The sequence below is a fragment of the Leucopleurus acutus genome (genome assembly GCF_964270905.1).
Source record: "Leucopleurus acutus genome assembly, chromosome: 11".
NCBI classification, from domain to species: Eukaryota; Metazoa; Chordata; class Mammalia; order Artiodactyla; family Delphinidae; genus Leucopleurus; species Leucopleurus acutus.
The window spans coordinates 7,468,878-7,496,011 of NC_139152.1; the positions used below are offsets into that span (position 1 = coordinate 7,468,878).

At 45.5% G+C, this 27,134-nt stretch overlaps 1 protein-coding gene across 4 annotated transcripts; it reads left to right on the top strand.

Moving 5' to 3' along the window:
• Window positions 1–644: 644 nt before the first annotated feature.
• Window positions 645–18,902, top strand: PEX5 (peroxisomal biogenesis factor 5). Of its 4 annotated transcripts, none has more exons than XM_082850543.1 (16): window positions 645–795; window positions 2,280–2,442; window positions 2,759–2,794; window positions 3,051–3,183; window positions 3,403–3,534; window positions 9,246–9,351; window positions 9,864–9,954; window positions 10,356–10,466; window positions 10,729–10,821; window positions 11,187–11,306; window positions 15,305–15,448; window positions 15,651–15,721; window positions 16,117–16,329; window positions 16,577–16,742; window positions 17,110–17,267; window positions 17,462–18,902. In XM_082850543.1, exons 2-16 carry the CDS (start codon window positions 2,296–2,298, stop codon window positions 17,661–17,663), a joined length of 1,923 nt encoding a protein of 640 aa, XP_082706669.1. In that variant the 5' UTR covers window positions 645–795; window positions 2,280–2,295; the 3' UTR covers window positions 17,664–18,902. The 4 variants fall into 4 exon arrangements, with proteins under 4 accessions (XP_082706669.1, XP_082706668.1, XP_082706670.1 ...); XM_082850542.1 differs by lacking the exon at window positions 645–795 and adding an exon at window positions 1,581–1,686; XM_082850544.1 differs by lacking the exon at window positions 645–795 and adding an exon at window positions 1,581–1,686 and having other exon boundaries at window positions 3,072–3,183.
• Window positions 18,903–27,134: the final 8,232 nt, after the last annotated feature.

Consider the following 27,134-nt stretch of genomic DNA (forward strand, 5'->3'; position numbering starts at 1 on the left):
AATTGTGAACTGGGATTAGCAATACCTATTTCACAGGGGTATTATGAAGATTAAAAGTGTTAATGCACATAAAATGTTTAGTACAATGCCTGGATTTAAGTAAGCATTCAATAAACATCTGTTATTATCATTGTTACGATTCTCCTACAGGCGGCATACATAGTGAGTTATTGTTAATCAGTTACTAAACGCCTAGCAGAGCTGAAGGTTCTATGTGTGTTATGGTTTGAATGGTACTGGGATCTGGTTGCCTTGATTTTCTGATATTCTGCTGTATCATATGCTTTCAGGTAAACATTGCTCTCTCCAGGGATCCTCTTTTTTAAAGTATGCACTTTCCAGAGTGCATCCTTTCCTCACTGGCTTGGTTTAGTTTACTAGGTACTAGGTATTTGCTTTACAATGTCAGCCTGAGACCAGAAAACAGGCAAGGGCTGGGATCCATGGTGAAAAGGTAAGGAAAAAGAGAAATTTTGCACAGTCTCAGGTTTTCCCTGCTGTTTTGTTCCCCTGAGGTGTCAGAACAGCTTCTCTACCATTTCAGGGAGGAGCTTACACAGCCATGCCCCTCTGGTCCCCTGGGGCCTCCACCTGTGAAATCTGCAGGACAGCCAGGAAGCCAGCCTGGCCCAGGGTGCCACCTGCTGACTACCTGCCTCCTCTCCTGTATCCTAGGCTGGGACGGTACTTCTGTCCTTTTGGCACAGACCTGCCCTTGCCCATCTACCAGCAGCCCTGAGCACCTCCTGCCCTTCCTTCTTCATGACATCGGGACACCCTTGGACTTGGAGGCAGGTGAGATTTCAGGGTTTGTTTCCCAGTGTCCTTGAGGTTTGACACCAGAGCCAATTCTGTGGCAGATGGTGGGGCCTGAGGCTTATTTCGTGATTAGAGATCACTTCTTGCATCATATTTGTGCATTCCCTGTCTGAGGCAGTAGGAATAAGGCCACCACAGTGACCTTGACCAGCGGTGAGGGAGGAAGGAGGGGAGAGGAGTGACTCACTGTGCACCTTCCCAGTAAGTTATCGGCTTGAGGTCTCAGGATGCGTTGGACCCTAATTTAGTAACCGGAATTTGTCGTCATCCAGTGCTATTTCCCCCAATACGCAGATGTGGCAGAGGGATCGGGGGCAGGCCTCTGTCACTATGGAGACCGTGACGCTGTCCTGCTAGGGCTAGTTTGGAAGCGGGCAGGCCTAGAAGGCTGGGGAAGGCCCTGGATTTGACCCCCACCACTCCCGCATTAGGGCCTTTCTCTAAAACCGAGGCCCAGAAAGGGAGGGAATCCCCTTGGGTCACAATACGCCCCCAGGAAGAGGCAGAATGATCTGAGCCCAGGATCTGCGTGCTCGGCTTTCCCCCAAAGGTCAGGAAGCCCCTCCTAGCTCCATTCTTCTTTGAGCTTTCCATCAAACAAGTCGTAGCGTCCGCGAACCTTTCGAGTGCTCGCAGAGTCGAGGCTCCAAGACTTCTCCTTTAAGACCCACGGCTCCTCCCATCACGCTGCGTCGCAGACTTAAGGCCCCGCCCCTCCAAACAGCTTCCGCAGGGCCGCGACCGTCGCGCGGCGGTCACGGCCCCTTTAAGCCCGAGCCCCGCCCCTGGCTCCCCAACCCCTTCTCTCCGCTCCCCCTCCAGCCCGCACCAGGTACCCCGGCGGGTCGTGCGGCTTCGCGCGCGGTGGTGAGTGCCGGGCCCCGAGGGGTTGCGAGGACACCTTCCTGGTCTTCCAGCAGCCCTTGCGGTGTCCTCGCGGGTCGCGGGGGGCGGAGCTTGAGCAGCGACCCTGGTGGGGGAGACTGGGTGCTCTGAGCGCGGAATGGGTGGGCCGGGACCGGCCGAGCAGGGGGAGGGGCTCAGGTGATTTACGGAGAGGGAATGGCCCCCAGCAGTGCTCGCCTGGTGACTGCGGGTGTAGGGGACTGGGCTTAACGGTCCCGCGGCGTGTCCCCTCTCCCTTGCCCGGCCAATGCTCCCGTACAGCTCAGTTGCGGAATTGTCCTCCCGCTCCCCTGGGGTTCAGGCCCGTTTGTGGGGGGCGGCTGCCGCCTGTCCCGCCGCCAGAGACCGCAGTCGTGGAGGCCGCTGGAGAGGCCCAGGGGGGCGGCAGGAGGGCAGCGACCCCCCGACCCCTGGCAGAGGTGGGGGCCGCAGCAGAAGGCGCAGGGGTGGAGAGTGGCCAGCGGCCAAAAACCGCCTCCCCCAGGTCCGGGCTGAGTTGTGGGTTGGGGAAGGGTTTGGCTCCGGGACCTCAGTTCCAAACCTCTGCCCATCAGAGAGCCGGCGGTCACCATGGCGATGCGGGAGCTGGTGGAGGCGGAATGCGGGGGTGCCAACCCGCTCATGAAGCTGGCCGGGCACTTCACCCAGGACAAGGCCTTTCGGCAGGAGGGGTTGAGGCCTGGCCCCTGGCCCCCAGGAGCCCCAGCCTCGGAGGCGGTGAGTGTTCTTCAGGCGGCAAGTTCGAGCTGTGACCTGGGATGGAGGGTCCGGATGCACACTTTGGGATAACTGCTGTCTCTATTGTGTTGGAAATGATAATAGTTGCCACGCAACGGGTGTTTACTATATTAAACATTGAACGTCTTTATATAGACGAAGGCAACCATTTTATAGATGAGGAAACTGAGGCTTTGAGAAGTTTTGTGGCTTGCCTTAGGAATGGAAGAACTGAAACTTTAACCCAGGGTTAACTGAGTTGTGTGGCTGTGGTCTTCAGCACTGTACCACATTGTCTCCCTTTCTTCTGTCTTAGGTCTCTAAGCCTTTGGGGGTAGCCTCTGAAGATGAGGTGAATACGCCCGCGTTTCTGTCGCACTTTTCGTTCGCCCATTGTGTTTTCCCTTTAAACTGGGCTCATCCGCACTTCAGTCTGTGGACTTCCCTGATCAAATGCCTCAGCTCTGCTGCTTGTGTTTAAGTATTCTTCGAGTGTTTCCAAATCTATAGCTTCTGTGTTTCCCTTTCCTTGTGTTTGATGTTAGTATCCCTCATCCGATGGGCCCCTGTCTCTTGCTGGGTTCCTTTCACCGCCTCTCTTCTGACAGTTGGTGGCCGAATTCCTCCAGGACCAGAATGCACCACTTGTATCCCGTGCCCCTCAGACCTTCAAGATGGATGACCTCCTGGCAGAGATGCAGGAGATTGAACAGTCAAACTTCCGCCAGGCACCCCAGAGAGGTGGGTCCAGAGTCTGGTTCTGGGTTGGGGGGGCGGGGGTCACCATTTTCTGTGCAGGTAGGGACAAGGGGATTCCATATTTAGATGCTGCTGGTATTGAGGAACTGAGATGCAGAAGGAGACAAAAGGAACAGAGTGTCTTCATGTGCACTCAGGGTTCCTTAGGCATGATAGAATGGTAGGTATTTTCCTTAGTTCTCTCTCTGTCTCCCTCTTAAGCCCCTGGTGTGGCCGACTTGGCCCTGTCGGAGAACTGGGCCCAGGAGTTCCTTGCAGCTGGAGACGCTGTGGATGTAACTCAGGATTACAATGAGACTGACTGGTCCCAAGAGTTCATCTCGGAAGTTACAGGTGAGGCTTCTTATGGGAAGATCTGCAGTGGTGCCTGTGATGCAAAGTTCTACGCTGTTACCCTCATTCATTTTAGGATATAGAGTGATTTCAGCTGCTTAGGACCCTTCTGGACTCTTGACTCTTTTCTGTAGGGCACTGAGCCTGATTTCTCTTAGGTGGTAACAGGGAATTGAAGCTTATATTAAACAGAGGCGTGCGTTTGAACTGGATAAGAGATTTTGAGGAGAGAGAGAACACGAGGAGTTCGGTTTTCTCCTTTGTTATCTGGAACTTTAGTACTGTAGTTTGGTGGGGAGGATCCGCAGATTGGGTGGATGGCAGTGTTGCCCAGGAAGAGAGAAATGTTTAACACATCCCTTGGGATTCTGGCATTAAGTCATCTTGAACAGGGTTAGAGCCTTGGAAAGTGGAATTGTGGAGTTCAAAGGCTTGAAGTATATGGTCTTGATGATAATAATAAAAATTAATAACAAGAGCTAATGTTTACTTAACCATGTTCTAGGCTTTGTTTTAGTGCTTTAAATGCATTGTCCGGTTAATCCCCCTGAGAACCCTTGAGGTAGTTATTATTCCTAGTATATAGATAAGAAAACTGAGGCTGAGAGGTTAAATAATTTGCCCAAGGAGTCATAGCTTTGTAAGTGGTGGAGATGGGATTTGACTCTGGGTTTGAATGATTCCAGAGTCTGTGGGCTTACCTATTATGCTATACTGCCAGGCCTGCAACTTAAGCTCTTCAGGGTCCCAGCCTAATTTTCCCTCTTTGAGTTGTCTGTGCTCACTGCATCCTGGGGGACTGATTCTTCTCCCCCAGGCCTTTCTGATTACAGGCCTGGGCAAGGGCATTCTCTTCCTCTTTGCTCTTCCTGATTGCTCTCAAAGAGAGCACTGTTAGCCTATTTCCAATTTAAGAAATCAAGAATCACAAAAGAGATAAAGGGAGAAAGTTGCAAAGATTCTGGCCTCTCAGGGTGCTCACATCATCATAGTTCCTGAATTTTCATGACATGATTGATGGGACCTAATTGGTACCCCCTGCCCCCAATCATTTTTATTCTCCTAAAGACAGGGCTTCCTCCACACACAAGAGAAAAACCCACAAATCGTACCAACTAAAACTCATCTTTAATAAAAGCTGTTGGTCTCTTTTATCATGACTCCCTTTCCCTCCTTTAAGTTGGAGTTTAAGGAAGAACAATGGGTGTTCTTGGTTTCTATGCACTTTATATTCTCAGAGCCAGTTGAGCTTCACAGAAACACAAGGTAGGTATTCCTCCCCCATTTTATAGACAAGGAAACTGAGATTTGGAAGGGTTAATACTTTGTCTGAAATCATTCAGTAACAGAGATTACATGCAAACTCATGTCTGTCTGACTCCAGGCTCCATACTTAGAATCATTACACTATCATGGAGAATCTTCTGTGTGGAATTGCCCCAATTGGAAAATCTGAGCTGTAATAAAGACCCGCCACCAGACTGAAAGTCAGCTTTTTGTACAAACCTTCGATTTAAGTGCTGTTTCTTATCGCAGGGAGACTTCTGTTACAATGTATGGGCATCAGTCATTTTTGATAATTCAGGAAAAAATCATCACTACTATAAGCATTGAGATTGATGAGATTTTTGTTAAAATTAGATGAATACTTGGAGCCATTGAAATCTTCCTTAACCTGTAAATGAAAAACTACTTTAGAAAAACACGTTGGACCTGTCTTACCTGTTAAATGGTCTTTGGGAGATCTCTCTCTTCCTCTGTTCTGTACGTTTTTGTGGAACTGTGCCTGCTTCACAGAGGCAGGGATATGGAAAGCTGGAAAGGGATATTGAGCTATGTGGGATCTGCCTTCATATAAATGTCCTATTGCAGTAGTATATTGCTTTGTATGTAGCGGCCCTTCAGAATTTACTGAATGAGAGAATTGAGATCTGGGAGAAAGAGCTAACGGGGATTGATTTTCTAGTACAGTTATCCCTTGGTGTCTGCAGGGGATTGGTTCCAGGACCCCTGTGGTTACCAAAATCCCGGATGCTCAAGTCCTTTATATAAAATTGCAATTTTATATATAAAATTGCTATTTTATATATAAAATTGCTTAAGTCCTTTATATAAAATTATATAAAATTGCATAATATTTGCATATAACCTACCCTCCCGTATGCTTTAAATCTCTAGATTATTATAATATCTAATACAATGTAAATGCTTTGTAAATAGTCGCCAGCATGGGGCAAATTCAAAGTTTTGCTTTTTGGAACTTTCTAGAATTTCCCTGCCCCTCTCCCTCTGAATATTTTCCATCCACAGTTGGTTGAATCTGTGGATGTGGAACCCGTGGATACTAGCCTCATAACATTTGTGGCTGATGTTATTACAGTAGTGATATAGGTTACCTATTTCTTTGTGGATAAGTAGACTGCAAGTTGAGAGAAGTTTATATTCTTTAAATCTTTATTATTTTTAACTCCCCATTGTTAGGATTCTAGAATCTAGTTTAAAAGGAACCTTGAAGCTTAGTTTTTTTCTTGTTTGAATGTTGTATTTGGAAATACAGTTTCACTGGAAGTTGCAAAAAAATGTACAGAAAGGTTGTGTGTGTCTTTCCCTCTGTTTTCGCCGGTGGTGACATTTTGCATTTGTTAGTTATGTACAGTATCAACAGAAAATTGCCACTGGTACAATCCACAGATCTTATTAGATTTCACCAGTTTTACATGCCTTTATTTGTATGTTTATAGTTTTATCACATATGTAGATTTGCATAACCATTACTGCAATCAAGATATAGAATTATTCCATTACCACATAAAGCTCATTTTTTAGTCTGAAATATTTCTTGGTGGAATTCCGCTTCTCCCTCTCACCCCAGTCTTCTGCGCCAAATAAGTGTCCATCTTGTGATTGCTCAGCTCTAGGAAGAAACGCATCTTTAAGGGGTTTTGAGTTTAGACAGCCTCAGCTAAAATGGTGTGTGGGGTTCATATGACAATTATGAGAGATAAGCCTGTACTTTGATAGGAAGGGCAATGGCCAGCAGTAGCAGATGATGATTGGCAGTAGCTCTCCCCTGGATGGCAGAGGAAGAGGCTATGGAATAAAAGGAATAATCATCTCATTGTGATGTTTTCCACTTTTGTATGGATTTTCCTTGAGCAGACAGTAATGATAATAATAGCTAATATTTGTTACTCTGTGCTTTGCATAGGCATTATCTCATCTGGTCTTCACAAGAATCCCTGTGAGGTAGCTATTATATCTACTTCATAGATAAGGAATTGGAAACTTAGGGGGTTGATAACTTGTCTAGAGACTCACAGTGAATAAGTGGTGGAGTTGGGATGTGAGTGCAGGTAGCCTGACCCTAGAACCTGCATTCTTGATCACTGTGTTACTTAGTGGATGTGGAAACTTTCATGGGTAAAGGTGGGAAGTTCTGAGTTTTTGACTGTTGAGCTCGGGGTAGATGTGCCCAGATGAAGTGAGCACACAGTGAGAACCTGGGCCAGGTGAACACTGTGAATCAGAGGTTTGGTGTCTAGGTTGTTGGTTGTCACTCTCTGATCTCTGTGCCCTAGGACAGTCCCTCCCACTCAGCAGGACTTAGTTGCTTCCATCTCACAGGGATCCAGATGAATCTGATTTTCTATAAGAATTTCTCAAAAAGTATTTTGAAGGCCAGGTAGTAGTCTTTTGGTTATTTTATTTTGACTTCTTTGTTGGAGCAGGTTCCCAATGCCAGAAAATCCTGAGTCTTGTGGCCAATATGGCTAAATACCAAATTACAGCTGTATGAGCATGACTCATCTCTGGGATTCTTTTTTCTAAACTACCTCTTGTCTGTTTTAAAGTCCAGGTGCTTTGTACTTTTTCTGTGGCTGCTTGTCCTTCAGAGGAGCATTTCACAGAAATGGTGTTCTCTGCAATTTGTGGAGTACCTTTGGCCAGAATATGCTTTTGTGAAACACTCTAGCTGAGAGGGAGTGACTGGAGAGTGAGGAGGGGGGCTGGGTATTTTTCAGCAGAATGGGACGGAATATTAAGCATTTCCTTATTAGGTCTCCAGACTTGAGCTAACAGTCTAGCTGGGGCAAAGGAAAGAGAAATGTTGCTTGTAAAAGCTAGTGAGGGAAATCTTGATATAAATGTTAGGAGTTCTCGAAATTAAGAGACCAAGTCTGTGATCAAAAATATTGTCAACCGTGTCTTTTATTTTATTAGTAATAAATCACTTATTATTTATGATCAGGTGAAATCTGTGAGTCTTGATCTTTTTTTTCCTTTCTTTTTCACATTTTGACATTATTTTCTCAGATGTTGAGATGAGTTTGTTGAAATTATTCAGGCAGAGTCTCAGTTAAATGGAATAGAAAGTTCTGTTGCATATGAATCCCGAGGAGGTAAACCTGCCTTCTTGGTGTTCAAAGCCGTAACAGATCTTCAAATTAGGGACAGAGACAGGATGACCATATTTGAGGATATGGGTGCAGAGCAGAAGGAAAGAACACGCCGACCCATCCTTCTCTGCGTGCGCTCACTCTTTAGGGTCCCTTTAAATCCTTTAACTAATCTGTGTCATTACTTTTTTGTTTTCCTGGCCCTAGAATAGTAAAGAGCAAAGTCCTGGAGGTTGAGAAAAGTTCAGCACCCTCATTTGATATGTTTATTCTGACGTTGCAGCAGTGCCCTTTTTCATGAGAGCTGCTAAGATAATTTCTGGAATTAGACTTAAAAACATAGCCCTCAAAAGCAGTCAAAAGTGACAGAATTCAGAATAGTGTTTATCCCGGGGGGTGCGGGCCTGCGGGAGCCTGTGAGGGAACTGTAGACGGTCCATGTCGTGATCCGGGTGGTGGTGGCTTGAGTGTGCTCATGGGTAGAAATTAATGAAGCAGCTCACCTAAGTTTGGTCCACTTTACGTACCTTCATGTTTGTATGTTACATCTCGAATAATGAAAAATATCCAGTGGGAAGAGTGGACTCACGTATCTTTAGTTCTAGCCCAGCATTCTGCTTCTCAGATTCTCTTGGTAGGTATATTAGGATGAAATATGAGGTTCCTTTTTTTTTTTTAAATTTTTATTGGAATATAGTTGCTTTACAATATTGTGTTAGTTTCTACTGTACAGCAAAGTGAATCAGCAGTACATATACATATACCCCCTCTTTTTTGGATTTCCTTCCCATTTAGGTCACCACAGAGCATTGAGTAGAGTTCCCTGTGCAATACAGTAGGTTCTCATTAGTTATCTATTTTACACATAGTATCAATAGTGTATATATGTGGATCCCAGTCTCCCAATTATGAGGCTCCTTTTGTTGGGAGGGTGTGAACTCTGTAAATGGAGGACAGACCAAGGTTTGGTTAAAGAATGGGAGCTCCTGTGTTCTCCCCTGGTTCCCTGCCGGGTCCCTGCAGTCCCTTTGAGGAAGGTGGAGGCCCAGTGCCCACTATTTCTTAGTGAGGGCTCTTGCACTTCGAACAAAAGGGTTTGGTCCCTACTTCTCTCCTGAGCCTCCTTATTTGGTCTCTGTTCCCAGTTCAGTAAACACCTGCCCTAGGCCCCTTGGGAGCAGGTTGGATGTTGAAAGTTTAGTAGTATTTTCTTTTGACCAGTGGTCTCTGAGGGATTCTGCTTTGACTTGGTTAAGTTAATATTCTCCCTTTCCTGATCCCTCACTGATTTCCCCACCTGTGTGCTCCCTGCAGACCCTTTGTCTGTGTCCCCGGCCCGCTGGGCTGAGGAATACCTGGAGCAGTCAGAGGAGAAGCTGTGGCTGGGAGAACCAGAGGGGACGGCTGCCACTGCTCGCTGGTGAGTCCAGCCGCTTCGCTCGGGACGGCTCCCTGTGGAAGGAGTGGGACAGTTTTCCTGCTCCCCTCCACCAAGCTCCTCTATCCACATTCTTAAACCAAGTTGCAATCCCTTCATTTTCTGCTCTAAGGTTTCCACTTGTATTATTACCCCGATTCATTTATGTCTCAAATATAATCAAGTCGAGAATCCTAACTGTCCTACCAAAAGTTTGTAACTTTATCTTGTGCACCCTGTTCCCCCTTTAATTTGGAGCCTGCCACTGTCCATTCCTTCTCTCTGGAAAGACGCGTTTGGGAAAGAGAGAGGTTGAAAGCATGTAGCTAGTGCTTTGCCACTCCTGCCCAAATGTCCTTCTTTAATGTAAATTGAAATTAGTAGGTCCTCAACCAGAGAGAGGAGTAGTGTCACCCTCTCTGTTCCCCGATGAGAACTGTAACTGCCACGGGCCGGGAGTGGGGAAGGATGTGGCAGACTAACGTGTAAAATGAGCGAGTCCTCACCTGTCCCAGGTATGATGAATACCAGCCTGAGGAGGACCTGCAGCACACGGCCAGCGACTTTGTGGCCAAGGTGGATGACCCAAAGCTGGCTAACTCTGAGGTGAGCCACGTCCCGCTGCTACTTTGCCCAGCAGAGCTGGTCTGAGAACTCAGGAGTCCTGCTTCTCTGACCCCAGTTTAGTTTAAGGCGAAAGAGATGAGATCCAAGGTCCACTCCTTCCTGTCTGGAGAACAGAGACTTACGACCCTGCCTCTTCTTCCAGTATTCTTGCCCTCATTTCCTTGCCTCCTAACCCTTTGTCTTTTCTGTGCCTTCTCAGATCTCTCGAGCCAGAAATCCCTTTCTTTTTGCTCTCTGCTTTTTCCAGCGTCTTTAGCCTATCTTGTCTGTAGCTAGAGATGGTCAGGGGGAGGGGTAAGTGCAGGCTTCTCTGGGCGTGGTTTAGAGGGCACACCCGGAAGTCCTCTCCCAAGTGGCCTGTGTGTGTCTCTGTGCCCCAGTTCCTGAAATTCGTGCGGCAGATTGGCGAGGGGCAGGTGTCCCTGGAGTCCGGCGCAGGGTCGGGCCGAGCTCAGGCAGAGCAGTGGGCAGCAGAGTTTATTCAGCAGCAGGTAGGACACTGTCACCTCCCAGTCCTACCTCAGAGCCGGCTGGTGCCCCCGGCCGTGGGTTCAGTGTTCAGTGGTCCCAGATGGGGAAGGGATCTTATTGCCAGCTTGTTTGATAGCATCCAGGTCCTGAGTGGGTGGGAAAGAGATTCTGAGAACGTTCTTCTCAGAAGTGCCCAGGTTGGTGGTGTCTAATGGGTATGTAGTTGACGTTTAGTGGGTGGAAAGTTGTTGTTGGTGGTATGACCATCCTTCTTTGTCACAGGGTACTTCAGAGGCCTGGGTTGACCAGTTCACAAGACCAGTAAACACATCTGCTCTTGATATGGAGTTTGAACGAGCCAAGTCAGCTATAGAGGTGAGAGCAGCTAGTATAGGTGTAACCAGTCCAAGAGAGAACACTTCTTTGGAGAGAGTGGGTGTCTTAACATCAGAGACGGGTGAACATTGTATTTCATAGTGTTCTTGGAGTCTCTTTGTCAGAATTGCTTGGGATGGGGTGGTTGCCTATCAGAAATGCAAATTCCTGGGCATCACAGACTACTGAGTCAGAATCTGGGGGTAGGATCTAGGAACCTGCATGAAAAGAAGCTCTTCAGGTGATCTTAAACACATTGACGTTAAACAGCTACTGCTATAGGGACTCCATCTTGGTGGAACTAAGGGTGGGGCGGGGTGCTCATGATGAATCTTCTGTTTCTCTCTGCCTTGCCTTCCTTACAGTCTGAGGTCGATTTCTGGGACAAGTTGCAGGCGGAGTTGGAGGAGATGGCCAAACGGGATGCTGAGGCCCACCCCTGGCTTTCTGACTATGACGACCTCACGGCTGCTTCCTACGATAAGGTAAGAACTAGTTTTTCAGACTGCAGTATTTCCTTGTTTTATTGTCTCTCCTTTAATCCTGAATCTGAAGGGTACCCACTCTTAAGTAATTATTTTCTTGAGCCCCTTTCCGTGAAAGGCAGCCTGAATTATTCCCTTGCCCCTGCGCTCCTCCAGTTATTGAGAGTATGCTTTATTCTTGGGATATAGAAGTTAATGATAATAGACCACCCTTGTCAAATGACAACAGTAAGCGACAAAATACCTAGAGTAGAGGTTTGCACACGATGCAGTAAGAGCACAGAGGAAGGAGCCTTGCTTTGGAGGTTGGTTGAAAACATTTTAAGAAGATTGATAGCTCCTTTGGTAGAGAGTGGTAGGTGGTAGGCCATCTCTCTGCCCTCCACCTTAGTATCTATTTACTTTTTTAACTCACAAGTTTATTTTAAATTCTGATCTCTTCCTGTAGGTACTAACCACTTGCCCCCAGTTTAGGGTATTTTCAAAGAATTGTATTAAATAATTCAAATGCTAAGAAAATTTCCCAGAAGTCGGTGGTGAAGAATGATTGAATTTTGCATGTAGTATATACTGTTGCCTTAGAAGCATATGTTATATCGGGGTATCACTGTGAAAAAAATCTGCTTGCGGGTTGTGGGGCATTCGGACATGTGGGTAATAATTGAGCTGTGAGTTGAAGCATGACTGGGGAGGGAGAGATTGCTTGGTTTTGAAAAAGGCAAAACAGGAACTGGAGAGGTGATCAGTGGTGTCTTTTTCTCAGCTCAGACCTAGTTGGGGCTAGAACTAGAGGGCCAGGATTCTGGAGGTAGATCTTGCGAAGATAGAGAAGAACAGAGTTCAAGATAACTTAGAAAAGGCTAGGATTTAAAAGCCAATGAAAATCTTAGTGCTAGGAAAAAGATGATTTTGTTTATCATCCCAGCCTGACTTTCTGAGAGTTGTTCTGTGACATAATAGAAAAGGGAGCTTACCTTTTGGGACCCCATCCTCTGGTTCTTCCATAGTAAGAGTTTCTTCTATAGACTTGTGATGAGGAAGAACTGAAGGAAATACCTGGAGATAATACTTTTATTAATTTATAATAGACACTTGATAAGTTGCACAGGCCCTGTCGACTTACAAATGGCAAGGTATAAAGTTTAGATAAAAATTTCCTGGGGCTTCCCTGGTGGCACAGTGGTTGAGACTCCGCCTGCCAATGCAGGGGACACGGGTTCAATCCCTGGTCCGGGAAGATCCCACATGCCACGGAGCAACTAAGCCCGTGCACCACAACTACTGAGCCTGCACTCTAGAGCCTGTGAGCCATAACTACTGACCTATGTGCCACAACTACTGAGGCCCATGCACCTGGAGCCCGTGCTCCGCGAAAAGGGAAGCCACCGCAATGAGAAGCCCGTGCACTGCAATGAAGAGTAGCCCCGCTCGCTACAAATAGAGAAAGCCCGTGCACAGCAATGAAGATGCAACACAGCCAAAAAATAAATAAAAATAATTAAAAAAAAATTTTTCCTGGTTTTTGATAAGTATAGACATAGCTCTAACTTCATATGAGCAGCACCTCCTCTTAGCATTTTTTACTTCTGTATTAATGATATGATAGTTGGAATAAATTCTTTAATTCAAAACCTAAAAACATAATTATGTTTTTAGATCTTTGAACCCTATTTTGATATCATTGATACCTTGGGATATTGCAAAATTAGGATTAGAAACATTTGCATTAAGGTTCCAGATTTTGTCTGCCTTTTGTTAAACTGTTAATAAATTATATGTCAATAGTACTTGTTTTTTATTTTTCAAATGTTGATCTGACTCTATCAGGTAAATTCATGGGTATCTGAATGTCGTATTTTTTATTCATGATCCTTAAATTTTCAAGGCTACACCTACAGCTGGAGCAGATATGATACTGTATACTGTTAGCGTGAAGGAGAAATTTCTGTGATGGGACACACTCTACTTAGTAGTGATCCTATTTTTGCAGTATGATCCTATGAAATTTTGAGCAGACCAGACGATGGATCAGACCTGATGAATGGCTTGGATTAGACTTTTTAAGATGCAACAGTGGTCCCAAGCTTATCCTGCATCCTGTGGGTTGTTAAAGGTTCCTCCAGAGGACTCTTTTTTTTTTTTCATCTATACAAATATTCTACTTTTGAAAAATTCCTCTCTGATCAGCAATTGATGAAATCTCAAGGAGGATAGATAACACAGACAAGAGCATACTTAGAGAACCCTGTGGTTGCAACGTGATGGGATTGATTTGTTGCATTGTCTGCTGAGGATAATACCTATTCTCGCATAGTATTTTAACCTTTTTGGTAAGGCTGTGGCAGATATTCTCATCTGATGCTCTCAGTAACTCTGAGAGGCAGGAATTACTTTCATTAGGAAATTGTGTTATCGGTGACAATGATCTGTTTCCTACGGAGTGGCTTAAAACATGGGAGGGTGAATGCAGAAGGCTTTATCTTATGGAACTCTAATAGTCTAGGTGGGGCTGGCAAACTGTGGCCCATGGGAAATCTATCCTTCCACCTTTTTCTTTTTTTTTTATGGCCCGTGAGCTGAGAATGGTTTTAACATTTTTAAATGGTTTTAAAAAAATGAAAAGTAATAATTTGTGAAACGTGAAAATTATATATTGATAAAATTCAAACTTCAGTGTCCATAAATAGAGTTTTATTGGAACACAGCCATGCTTGTTTACATATCATCTGTGGCTAGTTTCTCACTGCTCTGGTGGAGATGAGTAGTTGTGACAAAATATTTATCCTCTGCCCCTTGCTGATCCTTGTTCTAGGGTCCTTTCCTATCTTCTGAGTTTTCCTGTTGCACGGAGGTGTCCCAGGAACACTTCAACATGAATATACTTTTTATACGTTTATCCCAAATCCATCTCCTGTATGTCTCACTTCTTAAATCCCCATTGTAATTATTTAATTTTTATTTGTTACAAATAATTTGCAGATTACTTATAATGGTTTAGAACTTTGCTGGCAAGATTTGAGCGTTTCTGGTTCTTGAGCAGTTTCACAATGGTAGTGAAGAAGGGCCTCACTCATGTCTTTCGTTTCGTACAGTTTCATTCTGATTTGTCCTTAACTGCGTTTAGAAAGGGCCCTGCCCTGTATTTTGCATCTTGTGTTCATTCTGGAGTATTGTTTTGTGATGGTAACCACTACTCTCCAAAAAGGAGCATTTTATTCCCTTGTCCCAAGTCACACGCTTACTAGGGACCCATTTTATCTTAACACATCTCTGCCTACGTGGAAGCCCTGGGGACAGAGCTCTGCACAGAGCATCATAACTTCCCTCAAATGAGAAAGCCTCAGCTAGAAGAGGACTGGTCTTTCTGAAGCGTTTTCTGCCCTCAGGATTTTGGAATCTAGCTTTAATTTACTATCAGATACAGATTAATATTAATAACTTTTAAGAATGAAATTGGGGAATAGATTAAAATTTTCAAAGTGCTTGAACACATGCTGTCCAGTCAGTGTGCACAGGACTCCGTGAGCTGGGTAAGAGTTGCATTTGAATAGCAGGGCCTCTGACTCCAAATTGCATTTCCTTTATAGATTATCACACTATTGCAGGATAACAAGAAATGCCCCTTGAATAGCTAAAGAGAACTTATCTCATTACTGTGAGCAGATCCTGTTAAGAAATGTGCTCTGTCCAGTAATGAGAGATCAAGGATGTGGAAACACCGCCTGATAAAAACTTCCTAAAATGAGCTTAATCCCAGCTCATTTTAGGATCAGAGTTTGCCTGGCTTTCCAGTTGCTGTGGGCATGACCCGGAATTTCTTCACTGTGGTCGTAGGTGATCTCCTTTATGACATGGAGAACTTGCCAGCATTTATCCGGATACCTTTTTGGAGGCCTTCAGCTTCTTTTCCACGTCAGTCTTGGTTGTCAGCTCCCATTCCTGCTGCTCTGTGATGGCCCCCTCCGGGATGGGGTCTCACTTGGCTTCCTTCCTCGTAGGGGTACCACTTTGAGGAGGAGAACCCCCTGCGTGACCACCCCCAGCCTTTTGAGGAAGGGCTGCGGCGACTTGAGGAGGGTGACCTGCCGAACGCTGTCCTGCTCTTCGAGGCGGCTGTGCAGCAGGACCCCAAGCACATGGAAGTGAGCAGCTCGTTCTTCTGACTTCAGATGAGAGACGCTCCCTCCAGTTTTGAGGGAGGCCCCTGAGGGTGGTGCCGATGGATTAGGGCCCGGGCGACAGCCTGGTCGGGTTCTGAGAGTGAGGTGGTGGGTGGGGCGAGCAGAGGAAGCAGTGGTGGGAAGGTGAATACCGGGGTGATGGAATCTGGCAACTTCCCTCTAGGCCTGGCAGTACCTGGGGACCACGCAGGCGGAGAATGAGCAAGAACTCTTAGCCATCAGCGCGCTGCGGAGGTGAGTACACTGAAAGGGTCGGGGGGCAGGGCGGTCCCGGGCTCTGCAAATAACCTTTAGAACGACAGAGCCTACTCCTCTTTCTGGCTACTCACACGAGTGTTTTCTCATGATGAAGCTCTAAGGTTTGGGGTGAGTCTGGAGATAACTGGCTCCCTTTGTTCCTCGGCTTTTGGTTTTATTTGTGGGACCCTGGCTGGTTCCTTGGCTGCTGAAATGTCCCGCTTCCCAGGACTGTAACTTTCTTAATAACCCACCCGTAGAGGATTCCTCTGTACCTTAACTGCGGGAGTTGGCAGGTACCTCTGCGTTCTGAAGCTTGGCTCGGCTCCCAGGGTGCTGATAGGTGCAGTGTCAACCTCAGAGCCCAGCTCTGTCCATCTCTATCCAAACAGGTGCCTAGAGCTAAAGCCAGACAACCGGACGGCACTGATGGCGCTGGCTGTAAGCTTCACCAACGAGTCCCTGCAGCGGCAGGCCTGCGAGACCCTGCGAGACTGGCTGCGCTACACACCAGCCTATGCCCACCTGGTGGCAGCCGGGGAAGAAGGGGCCAGCGGGGCAGGACTGGGCCCCAGCAAGCGCATCCTGGGCTCTCTGTTGTCCGAGTGAGTGTGGGGACCTCCTGGGATGACGAGTGGCAACCCGAGTAGAAGGAGGACCTGGCTTGTGGAATTTTGGACAGATTGAGGCTCAGGGTCTAAGAGTGGGACGGAAGACCCAGGATTGGAAGGAGGATAGATAGACGCATCTTGGGGGTATGATTGGTTAGTGAAAGGATTATTTGGGAGGGGTAGGAATATAGACGTATCCATCCACCTGCTTTTTTGCATTTTTTTTTCCTTCCGTGTCCAGCTCCCTGTTTCTCGAGGTGAAAGAGCTCTTCCTGGCAGCTGTGCGCCTGGACCCGACATCCATTGACCCTGATGTGCAGTGTGGCTTGGGAGTCCTCTTCAACCTGAGTGGGGAGTATGACAAGGCGGTGGACTGTTTCACAGCCGCCCTCAGCGTTCGTCCCAATGTGAGCCTCAGGGGAGGAAGGGAGATAGGACAGGACTCTATACCTTATGGAGGAATCGTTTGTTGGGACCTTCGGAGTCATGGGATATTTCATTCCAGTGTTCCATGTACTGGTTGCCTTGGGAGAATTGGGAAAAGAAGAGCGGGAGTCTAGGGTCGTCTGGACTTAGGGGAGTCTGCGGGGGGTGAGTGGTTACGTCGTGGCCACAACGTCGTGGCCACAACGTCGTGGCCACACAGTGACCTGTGGAGACAGGAGTGGAATCGTAACATGCGTTAGAGAAACAGAGTGGGGAGCCAGGGGGAGATCGGGCAGAATTTGATCTGAGCCTGGCCCTGTTTGTAACCCTTGTCCATCCCTATCTTAGGACTATTTGCTGTGGAATAAGCTAGGGGCCACCCTGGCCAATGGAAACCAGAGTGAAGAAGCAGTAGCTGCATACCGTCGGGCCCTCGAGCTCCAGCCTGGCTATATACGGTCCCGCTACAACCTGGGCATCAGCTGCATCAACCTTGGGGCCCACCGGTGAGAGTATCTACTGAGGAGTGAATGAATGAATGAATGAATGAATGAATGAACTCCCTGCCTTTGGCCCTGGCTCCTCATTCTCTGATCCTGTTATTTGACCTCGAGCTCCAGCCTTCTTTCTCCCCATGCCAGCTGACCTACCTCCTTCCACTGGTGTTCTGCTCACCATCTCTCATTCTTCTCCCTTGCAGTGAGGCGGTGGAACACTTTTTGGAGGCCCTGAACATGCAGAGGAAAAGCCGGGGCCCTCGGGGCGAAGGGGGTGCCATGTCGGAGAACATCTGGAGCACCCTGCGTTTAGCCTTGTCTATGTTAGGCCAGAGCAACGCCTATGGGGCGGCTGACGCCCGGGATCTGTCCACCCTCCTAGCGATGTTCGGCCTGCCCCAATGACAGTGGGATGGGCTGCCCTGCGAGTGTTTGCCTGGAGGGGCGCCTGCTCTGGATGTGATCCCCTCTCCCCAAACGGGCCTACCAAGGGGGTGGGCTGATGGCCACAAGCGGTACTGCCTCTCAGGAGCTGCCTCAGTGTAGGGGTGGGTAGTCTGGGTTCTAGTTCCTGCATAATTGTAGGAAGATGAGCTGTGTTGTCGGAGTCCCTTGGTAATTCAAGGGCTGTCCATGCAGCTCCAGATCTCTCTGCTCATCACGCCCTTTCTTGGTGCTGCTTTTTGGGAAGGACCCAAGGATACAGGTTGTCATCTGCTGCCATTTCTGATTGGGTCTACCACATTTGTAGCGTCTGTCCTCCCCCTCCTTTCTCCTTTTACTGGGACTTGATGATAGTCCAGCCTCCTCGCGCAGTGGTGTGTGGCAGGTTCTGTCAAGCGCCTCTGTGATGACTGTAGGGTGGGACGTGTTAGGAGTTGGCCTGTGTGATTTAAATGTTGATTTGGCTCAGCAGAGCTGAGGTTTTAGGGGTGCTCGTAGTTCTGTCATTCTTGGACCTCTCCTGGCTATAGCTCAGAGTCCCTGGATAATGCTGCGCGCAGTAATGGGCGTCATTACCATAGGGGTCCTCAGGGGCTGCCGGGGTTAAGTTGCTACAGAGTGTTTGGGTGTGGGGAGAGGAAGCCTCATTGTGGAATGAGCCTCGAAGGGACCACGTGGGCTCAGGTCAAGGGCTCTGGCTTGGGGGCCTGTGGAGGGAGGACAGAGCAGGTGGGACGAGGAATGTCCTGAGTGCAGCCATCCCCCTCCTCTTAGAAAGACCTGCGAGTAGGAATTGAGCTAGCTCTTCTGGAAAGTTGGTTCAGAAATTGCAGTCTCGCCAAATTCCTGGCAGAGAGAGGGTTCAGTGTTACCTTGAGCCTTTGCTGTCCTTGAAATGCTTGTAGCGGGGAGGGTCGGAAAATCCCCTTCCCCCATATCACCTCCACAAGGCGAAGGCTGAGAGGAAGTGAGTGAGCAGCTTGGGTTCTGCCGGGGAGAGGCACCGAGCCCAGAAACGACTGAAGCGGCCGGGAAGCCTCTTGCCTTGTCTTAGGTAGCTAATGGTCAGATTTTTTTTAAAACTACCGTGGTCCCAAGTTTCCATCCTAAAATTTATTTTTCTTTGTATGAATATGTGTAAATGATTTAAAAAATAAAACTGTAAAATATTTGTATGAGGAATAAATGGAACAGACATGGCTTTGAGTCCTGCTACTGGGTGTGCAGTTGGGATGGTGGGAGGGGAATTGCTGTTTGGAGGTTGGTGTTCAACGGTTTTTCTCGATTTATCTTTCAAATTCTCATTGGTACATTGATCACCCATCTGTCTCCCAAGTAATTACTCAGCACCTACTATATGCGAGGTACATGAACAAGGTGGTCAAGGTCCCTGTGTTCATGGGACTGATGGTTTAGCAGGAGACGGGTGTTTGACAATCATGCATTTTTTACATTTGTGTTACTTCTATACAGGAAAATATGGGGTGTGATGTAATTGTTTGCTATTTTTTATTACGAATTATTACATGGGAGGACTTTTGTAGTTTCTTCAATGCTTAGGGCATAGAGATGCCAGCATTTCAGTGCTGGCTCTACCTGGTTTCTATCAGGAGCTCTCAAGAGACATATCAAGATGGGTCTCTACCCTGGGGAAAAATTTTAAAGTATGAGTATTTATGTTTGGAGATAAATGTCCATGGTCATGTTAGAATTTAAAATGTCTAAAGGAGAACTGGTTCAGTAATTATCCAGACGGTGAAATATTATTAAGCTATTTAATTATATTTATGGAACAATTTCCAATGACAATAAATGCTGACAATATAATGAGAAGAAAAGTTTAGCAAACTTTTTACAGTTTTTATCTCAAGAAGAAAGTGCCTTGAAAAGAGAATAAGGAAATTCCCAGTATGTTAAATGTATCGGGATTATGTCCCCCCTTCTTTGTCATACTTCTCTGTAATTTACAAATTTTCTTTGTGTGTAATACTTTCTTAGAAAAGAAGAGAAAAGAAAACGTCACGGGGAGGAGGGCATCCGTTGCCACCACCTGGGGCTCTGAAGGCCAGTGGTGCAGGGCCCACGGGCCTGGGAGTGGGCTGGGCAGGCTGATGCAGCAGTTTCTGGAGTGGAGATACAAGAAGAAAAAACGTCTGGCTGGGTAAATGGCTTAGGAGTTGAGCTAACTTCTGGTTTAAGCAAGATCTCCAGGTTGATCTGCTTTGTCTGTGTTTGGTGGCGTCAAGGTGTCCAAGAGGATGCTTTCCTTGCATGGTCAGGTCCAAGCGCCTCTTGAATCCACATCAAATTCAGCCAGTGTTTACTGAGCCCCTATCACGTGCCAGGTGCTGTCGGGTACCAGGGATGCAGTTCAGAAGGCAGACAAGGTCCCTGCTCTCACGGCTGATGTACTAGTTGGAGGAGCAACGGAATAAATAAGTAAATAAGCACCTTCAGTTAGTGTGGTCAGGAAAGGCCTTTGTCGTGAGCTGGTCAGAGTGGGAGGGGCCAGCGGGGGCTACTTTTCGTTGTGGTGAGGTGGCTTCTCGTTGCAGAGCATGGGCTCTAGGCGCATGGGCGTCAGTGGTTGTGGCATGTGGGTTCAGTAGTTGTGGCTCGCGGGCTCTAGAGCGCAGGCTCGGTAGTTGTGGCTCGCGGGCTCTAGAGCGCAGGCTCAGTAGTCGTGGCTCGCGGGCTTAGTTGCTCTGCGGCAGGTGGCATCTTCCCGGAGCAGGGCTCGAACCCATGTCCCCTGAATTGGCAGGCAGATTCTTAACCACTGCGTCACCAGAGAAGTCTCCCACTCTCTTCTTTAAATCCTCTCCCCTGCTTCTGTGATATTTTCTCTCCTAAGCTGCTTCCCAGTCTCCTTTAAGTGTCTCTCTGTCTGCCTGCTCCTGAGGTGCTGATGTTCCTGAGGCTCTGTTCTTGGCCTTTCCTTGCTTTGCATGGTTCTTTGACGACCTGATCCACACCTGTGGCTGTAACTACCATTTAAATGGTGATAACAGACCAGCCTAGATCTCTGCCCCAGCTTTGGATACATCGCACACTTACCTTCTTTCTCCTCTGCTTGGATGTTTCCCTGCTACCCTAAATTCAACAAATTCAAAACAGGAACTTCATCCCCAACGTGGCTCCTCATTTTGTGCGCTCCTGGAGACTTACTAGGAGAAAGCTGTGAGTGGGTCTGGATTCCTCCTCCTCATTTTCCTGTAACACTCCTTAGTCACCCAGTTCTTCAGGGTCTGCCCCCTCAGTAAAGCCCGCAGTGTCTTCTGGTGTTTGTACTTTTGCTATTACTTCTGTTTAGGGGTTTATCCTCTCGTGAATTACTGTGATAGCTTCTTGTTTTTTTCTCATTTCATTTACCCCCAACTCCTCATCATGAAACTGATACACTTCCTTAGACATGACATGCTGTCTCTTCCCTCTGACTTCTCACAGTTTGCACAATAGATGAAAGTTCAATCAATGCCTGTTGATTAAATCCAATGCCTTGGATTAAAATTTAATTCTCATATTTATTTTTACCATCATAACTTCCATTTTTTTGGTTTTTAAATTTTAGGACAAGAAGGTTTTAAAATATCTTTCAATTTGCAACAGCATATTTGAAAGGAATTTAGACCTGGAATCTTTTGTATTTATTTTTAGTTTCTCTTCAACCTTTTCATGATCCCTAATCATTAGCTTATTGTCCATTTGCATTTCTTTTGTAGTTTTTCTGGTAACAGTGCAGGGACCCTGAGGTTATTAAACCAAAGGAATATTTCTTTTATTCTCATCCAAAAACACTTTAGATAAAATTTTTTTTAGAGAATAAGAATGTTTAATTTTTTATTAAGAATTTATTATTTTATACACACTCATCCATATGTATTTCATTTTTTTTCCTTTTTGTCAGTGTGGCATTTACTTTTAACCAAGGGATTTGTAATTCAAAGCAATTCAGTGTTTCATTTGAAAAATCCTTTGCAAGTAGAAAATCTCATCATTTTAAGATCTAGTCCTATGAACTATTAGTTCATAGGAGATATTAATATATTTAATATATTTGGGCAAATTAGAGTGGTGACAATGAAGACTATACTTTCGTTTTCCAAATAGGAAAGTTTTTCTTAAAGAGCTAGTGTACTTAAAGCATTCAGAGTTTGGTTGGATATTTGGATTTTCTTGGGAGATGTATTAATTTTCTTTGGCTGCAAAAAAAACACCCCAAAACTCAGTGGCTTAAAACAACAGCAATGCTTGATTATTTCTCATGGTTCTGGGAGTTGGCAGTCTGCGCGATTCTGCTGGACTTGCCTGGGCCCCCTCCTGGGACTGCCAAGAGGACTGCAGTGTCCCAGATGTCTGCATGATATGTCTGGCTGTTGGCTACACGTCCTCAACTCTCCTCCAGGTGGTTTCGTGTTCTCCAGTAGACTAGACTGGGCTTCACAGCTTGGTGGTGTCAGGGTGTCAAAAGAGAACCAACAGGAGTTATAGGACCTTTTATTTTTAAATTTATTTATTTATTTATTTATGGCTGTGCTGGGTCTTCGTTTCTGCGCGAGGGCTTTCTCCAGTTCCGGCGAGTGGGGGCCACTCTTCATCGCGGTGCGCGGGCCTCTCACTATCTCGGCCTCTCTTGTTGCGGAGCACAGGCTCCAGACGCGCAGGCTCAGTAGCTGTGGCTCACGGGCCCAGTTGCTCCGCGGCATGTGGGATCCTCCCAGACCAGGGCTCGAACCCGTGTCCCCTGCACTGGCAGGCAGATTCTCAACCACTGCGCCACCAGGGAAGCCCTATAGGACCTTTTATGACCCAGTCTCTGGGGCTCACACAATCTCACTTTTGCCACATTTTATTGGTCAAGGCAAATCGTTTATTTTACAAACTTATAAGTGAAATGTACATTCAAGCGTGTGAAGAAACAGACTCTGTCTCTTGATGAGAAGAAGTGACACTTTACAGAGATGTGGATATAGGAAGTATGATTTCTTTGAGGACGATATTACAGTGATCTACCACAGTGGCCTTTGAGATTTCTTCCAGGATTTATGTAGACTGCTTAATGGTCTTTCTTACATCAACTTAAATAGGAATCCGTAGCAATTGAGACAGTTTCCAGCCTTTAAATTTAAGAATATTCTAGAGACAGGCAAACTAACCTAGATCAAAGTTTCCTCTAGTGGTAAATGCACAAATGGGTTTTGTTCAATTTATCATTTCTTTTTTTAAAATTAGAAACAAAATTTAAATGTAGTTGCTTTACAATATTAGTTTCAGGTGTACAACATAGTGATTCAATATTTTTATAGATTATACTCCACTTAAAGTTATTACAAAATAATAGCTATATTTCCCTGTGTTGTACAATATATCCTTGTTGCTTATCTATTTTATACCTAGTAGTTTTATCTCTTAATCTGGTACCCTTATCTTGTTCTTGATACCTGTGATTCAGTTTCTATTTTCAATTTACCCATTTCTTTTCTCCAGAAATACATAGTCGCTGCAGATGCTGCTTCTGAATCCAAAGGCTGGAATTCCCTTGGGGTCCTGAAATCATAGATTCTCTACTCACTCATTTCTTTCAATGTTCTTGGGCCCTCATATAGGGAAACAAAATCCCAGTTGTTCAAACAATAGATGAAAATAATTAATGTTTGGTCACATTAGCCATTACAGGCAGCCTTGTGTTTCAAAGAAGAGAAAAGAAATAGTTCAGTCAGGGGGAAAATCCCCACCCACAATCTCAGGATAAAACACTTAAACAGCTTGTCCTAGGATTTCTAGCAAATCACACATTTATCCTGCACTTTAAGGCAGTGGGCCCCTTGTCTTGAGGAAAGGCTGCCACCTAGGGCTGTATCTTTTGTTCTCCTCTAAGTTCTATTCTAGTAAAAGTTTCCTAGCAGTTTGAGAACACCTACGCCTGATGCCTGTTGGCTGGCTTAATCTCAAATGTCACAAAGAAAGAAACTGTTTGTTTCAAGTTGAATTAATGTGTATCTAACTTGATAACATCTTCAAATAATTTTGAAAAATTTGAAGAGGACAGAGCTTAGATCACTTTTCCTCTAAATTTGACTACACAGTCTTCATCGGTTCAAAAAATATATGTGCTGATGCCACTGACAACATCTGGGAACCGCCACTGTGCAGAAGAAACTATGACTACCACCACTGCTATATATTTGAAGTTCTCTTACTTGCTGATGGTTGTCAAAGCCAAAGTAATTCCAAATTTTTTGGATCAGGTTAAAGGTAAGCACATGTCAGACCAGCTCCAAAACTCAAAGAGAGGTGAACTCATTTTGGAGTCATCCTCTGCCTTTTTATTCTTCCCAGTTTAATCAGCCAGTTCAAGGGATGATAGTTTAAGTGAGAACCAATTAATCTCAGTCTCTTTGTTTGAATGAATGATCCAACAGAAGAAGAAAACATCATATGCAGATAATCCAGTAAGAGGAATAAAAAACTGCTAGAGAGAATCCAGACCATTTGCTACTGCCAACCCTGGATCAACAGCAGATGGTGCCAAAGAACCTTAGTAACAGCTCTGCTACCAGCTCCAAGGTTGCCTTCTGCTTCCCACACCATTCACCCAGGATTGCTAAGGAGTGGAGGTTAAGAGCACAGAGTCCAGAGTCAGACTGCCTGTCTTCACAATACTGCATTTGCTCGCTGGGTGACCATGAATGAGTTTTTTTTTTTTTTTTTTTTTTTTTTTTCGGTATGCGGGACTCTCACTGTTGCAGCCTCTCCCCCTGCGGAGCACAGACTCCGGACGCGCAGGCTCAGCAGCCATGGCTCACGGGCCCAGGCGCTCCATGGCGTGTGGGATCCTCCCAGACCGGGACACGAACCCGTGTCCCCTGAACCGGCAGGCAGACTCTCAACCACTGCGCCACCAGGGAAGCCCCCTTGAATGAGTTTTGAACTTGGTTTTCCTCTTTGTAGAATAAGGATGTTAATAAAGACTCTATCTCACAGGATTGTTGTGAAGATTACATGAATTCTTACATGTAATCACAGGCAATAGTTTCTTGTACATAATAATCTTTCAAAGTGTTATTTGTTAGTGAATACATAATATAAAAAGAAGTACTGCTGTGACATCAAAAGCATAATATTTAGGAGGGAGAGCAAAAGGTTAAGCTTTTGTATAGGATTGAAATTAAGTTGTTATCAGAATAAAATTGACTGTTACAAGTGTCTTTTGTAAGCCTCATGTTAACCAAAAAGTAACAACCTACAGTAGATACACAAAAGGTAATGAGGAGGAAATCAAAGCACACCATTATCCAAATTTATCAATTCACAAAGGAAGATCACAAGAGAGGAAGAAAGAAACAAGGGAACTAAAAAGAAAGAAAAAGGCAAGAAACCAATAGGACGGCATTAGTAATTCCTTACCTATCAATAATTATTTTAAATGTGAATGGATTCAATTCTTCAACAAAAAAAGCAGAGCGGCTGAATGAATAAAAAAAATAAAACCCAGCTATATGTTGGCTACAAGAGATTCACTTCAGCTTTAAGGATACATATAGGCTCATTAAATAGATGGAAAATGATATTCCGTGGAAATAGAAACCAAAAGAGAGCAGGGGTCTTACATTTATATCAGACAAAATAGGCTTTATTTCAAAAGCTGTAAAAAGAGATGGCCATTGTATAATGATAAAGGGTTCAGTTTATCAAGAGGATGCCACAATAACCAATATATATGCACCGAACGCCAGAGCACCTAAACAAAAGCAAGTACCCGCACCCCTAAAGGGAGAAATAGATTACACTGTAACCAGGAGGCCAGGAGCTGTCAGTGGGGAAAGGATAGCCTCTTCAACAAATGTCGTTGGGAAAACTGGACAATCACATGTAAAAGAATGAAATTGCGCCCCTATCTTAATCCACACACATTGACTTGAAATGTATTAAAGCCTTAAATGTAAGACCTGAAACTGTAAAATCCTAAAAGAAAACAGGGGAAAACTCCATAGCATTGGTCTTGGCGATGATTTTCTGGAAGTGATACAAAAGCAGAAGCACAAAAGCATAAATCAAGTGGGACCGCATCCAACTAAAAAGCTGCTGCACAGCAAAAGAGCTATGGACAAAATGAAAAGGCAACTTCTGTGATGGAGGAGTATATTTTCAGACCATATATCTGACAACAGGTAAATATCCAAAATATATAAGGAGCTAATACAACTGAATGGCAAAAACAAAAACAAATAACCTGATTAAAAAACAGGCAAAGGGGGCTTCCCTGGTGGCGCAGTGGTTGAGAGTCCACCTGCCGACGCAGGGGACACGGGTTCGTGCCCCGGTCCGGGAGGATCCCACATGCCGCGGAGCTACTAGGCCCGTGAGCCATGGCCACTGAGCCTGAGCCTCCGGAGCCTGTGCTCCGCAACGGGAGAGGCCACAACAGTGAGAGGCCCGCGTACCGGAAAAAAAAAAAAAAAAAAAACAGGCAAAGGGCCTCCCTGGTGGCACAGTGGTTGGGAATCCGCCTGCCAATACAGGGGACACAGGTTCGAGCCCTGGTCCTGGAAGATCACACATGCCACAGAGGAACTAAGCCCGTGCACCACAACTACTGAGCCTGCACTCTAGAACCTGCGAGCCACAACACTGAACCCTGTGCTCCTAAAGCCTGTGCTCCGCAACAAGAGAAGCCACCACAATGGGAAGCCCGCACACCGCAACGAAGAGTAGCCCCCGCTCACCACAACTAGAGAAAGCCTGTGCGCAGCAACGAAGACCCAACATAGTCAAAAAAAAAAAAAAAAAAAAAAAAAAACCACCAAAAAATAAAAAACTGAGTCAGAGGACCTGAATAGACATTTTTCCCAGAAAAAGACATACAAATAACCAACAGGTACATGAAAAGATGCTCAACATCACTAATCATCAGGGAAATGTACATTAAATCACAATGAGATATCATCTCACATTGTTAGAATAGCTATCATCAAAAACACAGGAAAAAAAAGATAAGAGCTAAGTGTTGGTGAGGATTTGGAGACAGGGAACCCTTAAGCACTTTTGGTGGGAAAGTAATCTGTTGCAGTCACTGTGGAAAACGGTATGGGGGTTCCTCAAAAAAATAAAAATAGAATGATCATATCCAGTAATCTCACTTCTGGGTATATGTTCAAAGGAAACGAAATTATTATTTTGCAGCGACATCTGCAACTCCATGTTCATTGCAGCATAATTCATAATAGCCAAGACATGGAAACAACCTGAGTGTCCATCATTGGAAGGATTGTAAGGACTATATATACACATATGTGTGTGTGTGTATATATATATATATGTATGTATATGTATAGGTGTATACACACACAGAGTGGAATATTACTCAGCCATAAAAAAGGAAATCCTGCTATTTGAGACAACATGGTGGGACTTTGAGGGCGTTATGCTAAT